Here is a 5,260-nt window from a genome sequence, read left to right on the forward strand (position 1 = left end):
TTTTTCCAAAAAAGAAAAGAAAATAATTTTAATTTTTTTTTTTTTTGGAAAGTTGTTGAAGTTCATTTTTTTGAAAGATTGTTAATTTTTAGTTTAAAGATCAAAAATTAAGATAATGTACAATGCTTATGTTATATTCGATTTGCATATTTTTAAATAACATTGAATAAAGTTCTATTTTTGTTATTTGTTATAACTTAATTCTTTGTGTGTTTTTTATTAAAAGAATATAATTACTTTTTGTAAATAAAAACACATTTATAAAATTAAAAATATGTCTTTTAAGTAATATTCAATTGCTTGATTCAAATTAAATTCCATATATTATAAATATTACTATGTATATAGTAAAATATATATATATATATAAATACATACATTTATTTATACATACTCTTTATTAATTTGTTTGTTTGGTACCTGATTAATAAAAAAATTGTTATTAACCTTTTGTAAAATAAAATGAGCTACCAGTCAGGAAAATAGAAGTCAACTATGCACTGACGCTAGTTAAAAAAAAAACACATAAAGTTATTTTTTTTTGTTTATTTATTTTATTTATATACATCTTTGTAATTAAAAAAAAAAAATTAGGAAATTATTTTTTTTTTTTTGGTCGATGGACGTTTTTGAATTTGAGAGATTAATTTTTATCTTAAATATAAATTAATGAGATAAATATTATGTTTTTATGCTATATTCAATTAGTATTTAGAAATAACATTGAATAATTTAGAGTTTAAATTTTGCTATTTGTTATAGCTTATTTTTGTGTTTGTTTTTAATTAAAAAAAATATACTTATTCTTTGTAAGTGAAAATATATTTGTAAGAGTAAAAGTATATCTATTAAGTTATATACAATTTTTAATTCAAATTAAATGTTATATATATAATTCACTATATATATATATATATACTTATAAATAAGTATATTTAGTTATGCATGCTCTTTATTAATCTGTTTGTTTAATACCTTAGCAAAGTTATTAGACATCCAATTAATAAATCAATATATATATGGTTTATAAAAGAAATTATTATTAACCTTTTGTAAAATAAAATTAGCTACTATTTAGGAAAATATAAATTAACTATGCATAGACGCTAGTTAAAAAAAAAAAATATAAAGATATATTTTTCTTTGTTTATTTTATTTAATTTATATCTTTGTAATTTAAAAAAGAAATAATTTTTATTTATATAAAAATTAATATATGAAAAAGTAAAAAGAATATATTTATTCTTGTAAATAAAAACACATTTATAAAAATAAACATGTCTGTTAAACAATGCAGAATTGTTTAATTCAAATTAAATACTATATATTATAAAATGCTATTATGTATATAATAAAATAAGTATATATAAATAAAAATACATATATTTAGTTATACATGCTCTTTATTAATATGTTTGTTCAATATTCTAACAAAGCCATTAAATATGCAATTAATAAATCAGTATAATAAAAAAAAAAAAAATGTTTACGATAACATTCATAAATTTTTTATTTACTTTATATAATTTTTTTGAGAGAAAAGCAATTTTTTATATTATCATACTTTTTAGTATTATATTTTATTATATATTAATTATAGAATTATATACAAATAAGAATCATTTTGATATTGTGGAAAATAAAAATATTATATTTTTTTTTTTATTACGTTTCATTTTTATTTTGAGTAATGTGGTAAGATTCAATTATTAGTTTTGTAACATAGTTATTTACTTTTTGATAGAGTATTAACATAACTTAATATAACTTCTAAATTTATTATAAAAATAAAGAATATGAAGTTTAATGAGAAATATAAATATTATTAATTTAGAGAAAATTATATATTTTATATTTTACGTTTAAAAAATATCCATAGTTTCATATACATTTTTTTATGTTATTATTTTATAAAAAAATATACAGTAATTAAGCATTATTGAAAAAAATGAAAATTTTTTTTTTGAATTTTTACTTTTGTTATTATAAATAAATAAATATAATAATTTTTATTCAACAAAGTATTAACGAAAATATGCACATTAAGGCTAATTTTAAAAATGTAATTTTAATTTTTTTTCTTTAATTTATTAAATTACATGTAAATGCAATAATTAAAATGTTCACTTTTAATAATGAAGGTAAATATTGAAGAAAAAACATAACAACAAAAAAAATTTTTTTATAGATTATTCATATTTAGCAAGTATTTTGTTTTGTATACTCTAAAATGGAGTCACGTTTTTTATCATTCTTGAAAATTATTTAATTACAGTACTTTTATATATATTCTTTTATTTCAAAAAATATCTTTTCATTTTATTTTTTTCAAATATGATTAGAAAAGAAATTTGTTGAATATAAAAGAAAATATTATAATCAAATAATTTAAAAAATATAAATAACGAAAATTGAAAATAATAAAATTTAAATGTATATATATGAATAATAATAAAAGTATAAGAAAAATATTTGTTGAAATAATATATTTAAATAACAGGAAAAAATCCATAAAAATATTCATTTCTTAAAAATTGGAAGTAACAAAACTTAAAAAAAGTACGTGCATGAAAAAAATGCATTGATTAAAATTTCATTTATTTTTTTATAATATTTTTTTTCTAAAATAAAACGTGATCTCTTTATCAGTTTTAAATAAAAACTTACTAATCACTTAAACTTTAATAAAATTCTTAATAAAAATTGTTCAATTTTATTAGAATTGTGTTCTAATATGAAAAAAATAAAAATATTTAAATTAAATTTACAGTGTATGCATGCTAATATTTCTCTATGAATATTGTTATAATTATTTAAAAGGTTAAATAGTAGAATTAAAATAAATAATTATATTTATTTCATTATTTTTGGTATTTTAACAGAGTTACCTCACCATTATATTTACTTAAATTATCAATTTAAATTGTGTAAGAAAAAAAAAATGAACTTTGCATAATACAAATTTATTCATTATTACATTATTTTTATTTTTTTTTATTTTTTTACATATTGTTCTTTGATTGTTTTTAATCATAACTCATTAAATTCAATAGTTTACTTTATAATGAGAAAATATTCATTTAGAAATTTCATAAATGTACCAAAAATTTTTAATTTTTATATTATTTAGATTATAATTTTGGGAATAAAAATTAATAGAAATAAATGGAAGCTCTTTGAAATGATTATTTTTCATTTTATTCTATTATAGCTAATTTTTAATAGAAATTGTGTAATTATATTGTAATTTTGATAAATTTTTTTTCATCTTTTAAGAATTAAAAATTTTTATTTTATTTATAAATAGTTATATCACCATAATTTAATCCTAAAAAAACATCACGTAATTTCTAAGAAAAATATTTCTATATGATAAAAATATAACTTTTCAATATGGCCCTAGCAAGTTCCTCTCCTTCACCTACTTCAAGTAGTCATTCAACTACATTCCCTACAACTACAGAAATGACTACAACTTCGAGCACAACCACATCACCTCCCGCAACTTCAGCAACGAGTTTAGCATCAAGTTCGAGTAGTTCAACCCCAAAATCTAATGGATCAACTCCGACACCTACGACACCCAGCTCGCCATCTGTATCATCTTCATCTGCTTCACCTACCGGAGCTACTTCACCATCTACAACTACTGCGGTTACTACAACTACTAATAATTCAATTGGAAATTCAAGCACATCATCTCCTAGTGTAACAACTCCAGGAACCAGTTCTCCATCTACTCAGTCTGCTGTAACATCTTCACCTTCAACTGCAACTCAAGCTCTCATGGGTGCATCATCCCTTTCTTATGTTTCTTACATTTTTCCTTTTCTAATAGTTATTATTGTAATAATAATAATAATTTATTTTTACTGTAAAGTAAGTACAAATTTAAAAATATATTGTATTTTAATTTTTCTTCAATTATAATTTAGATTAAAACTATAATAAGAAAATTCATTTATTTAAATTTTTAATTTTTTTTTATTATAGGAGAAGAAAAAGAACAGAAGAAATAGAATAGGAGAATAAATAGAAGAATCAAGAGTTTCTGAAAATGAAGATGAAAAAAGAAATGGAACAAATTCACAAATTTCACTCATTATATATACATATACAAAAGAGATGTTTAAAAATATAATTTTAAAACTAATTTTTATATTTACTTTTTTTGATTTTTCTTACTTTTCGAAATTTAAGCTCTATTAATAATTAAAGAAATACATTCTTTAAATAATTTTTTCTATTTACTATACCTGATAAAAAAATATATATAAATGAAATGTTTCTTGATTCTCTTTTTATACAAATTATTTATTAAGTACGACATTTGTAATAACTTTTTATATATGCAACCGCAAGTAATAATGATCATTAATTTTAACATTATGGTTAATAAAAGATGTTATTAACCTTTTATAGTACATTAAGTTAGTTTATTAGTAGCGTATGTACAAGTTAACCATGCACTAACTCTAGCTAAAAAAAAAAATATATATATATATAAAGTTATTTTTTTTGTTGTTTTGTTTATTTTTATTATATATATATCTTTGTAGTTAAAAAAAAAAAAATTAAAATTATTTTTTTTTTTTGGGGATTGTTGGATGTTTGTTTTTTCGAATTAAATAAAGAATTAGTTTTTACTTATAAAAACTTAAGATATAAAACGAATAATGTTTATGTTATATTCAATGTATATTTTTGAAATAACATTGAATACATTAGAGTTTTGACTTTTGTTAATTGTTATGAATTGTATGTATGTTTTTAATTAAAAGAATAAACTGATTCTTTGTAAATAAAAACTCATTTATAACAATTAGTAAGTCTATTAAAAGAGGTAGTAAAATTTAGCTCAGATTAAATAATATGCATCATAAGGAAACTATATATATATGATTTATTAATTGCCCGTTTAATGACTTTGCTAGAGTATTAAACAAACAAATTAATAAAGAGCATGTATAACTAAGTATACGTTTATATATATATATTTGTTTTTATTATATATATATATACTGTTTTCTTATGATGCATAATATTTAATTGAAGTTAAATTTTACTGCATCTTTTAATAAACCTATTAACAGTTATAAATGAGTTTTTATTTACAAAGAATTAATATCTTCTTTTAATTAAAAACATACAAATAATTTATAACAATTTATTAAGTCAAAATTTTATGATATTCAATGTTGTTTCAAAAATATACATTGAATAATACATAAACATTTCTCTTATCTCTTAAGTTTTTAAT

At 18.2% G+C, this 5,260-nt stretch overlaps 1 protein-coding gene across 1 annotated transcript; it reads left to right on the forward strand.

The window, feature by feature from the left end:
• Positions 1–3,393: 3,393 nt before the first annotated feature.
• PRELSG_0002400 (hypothetical protein) lies at positions 3,394–3,930 on the forward strand (the record flags this gene model as incomplete). Its single annotated transcript, XM_028680192.1, has 1 exon — positions 3,394–3,930. The coding sequence occupies one exon, from the start codon at positions 3,394–3,396 to the stop codon at positions 3,928–3,930; it is 537 nt and encodes a 178-aa protein (XP_028531110.1).
• Positions 3,931–5,260: the final 1,330 nt, after the last annotated feature.

This window comes from Plasmodium relictum (assembly GCF_900005765.1).
Source record: "Plasmodium relictum strain SGS1 genome assembly, contig: PRELSG_00_v1_30, whole genome shotgun sequence".
Classification (NCBI taxonomy): domain Eukaryota; phylum Apicomplexa; class Aconoidasida; order Haemosporida; family Plasmodiidae; genus Plasmodium; species Plasmodium relictum.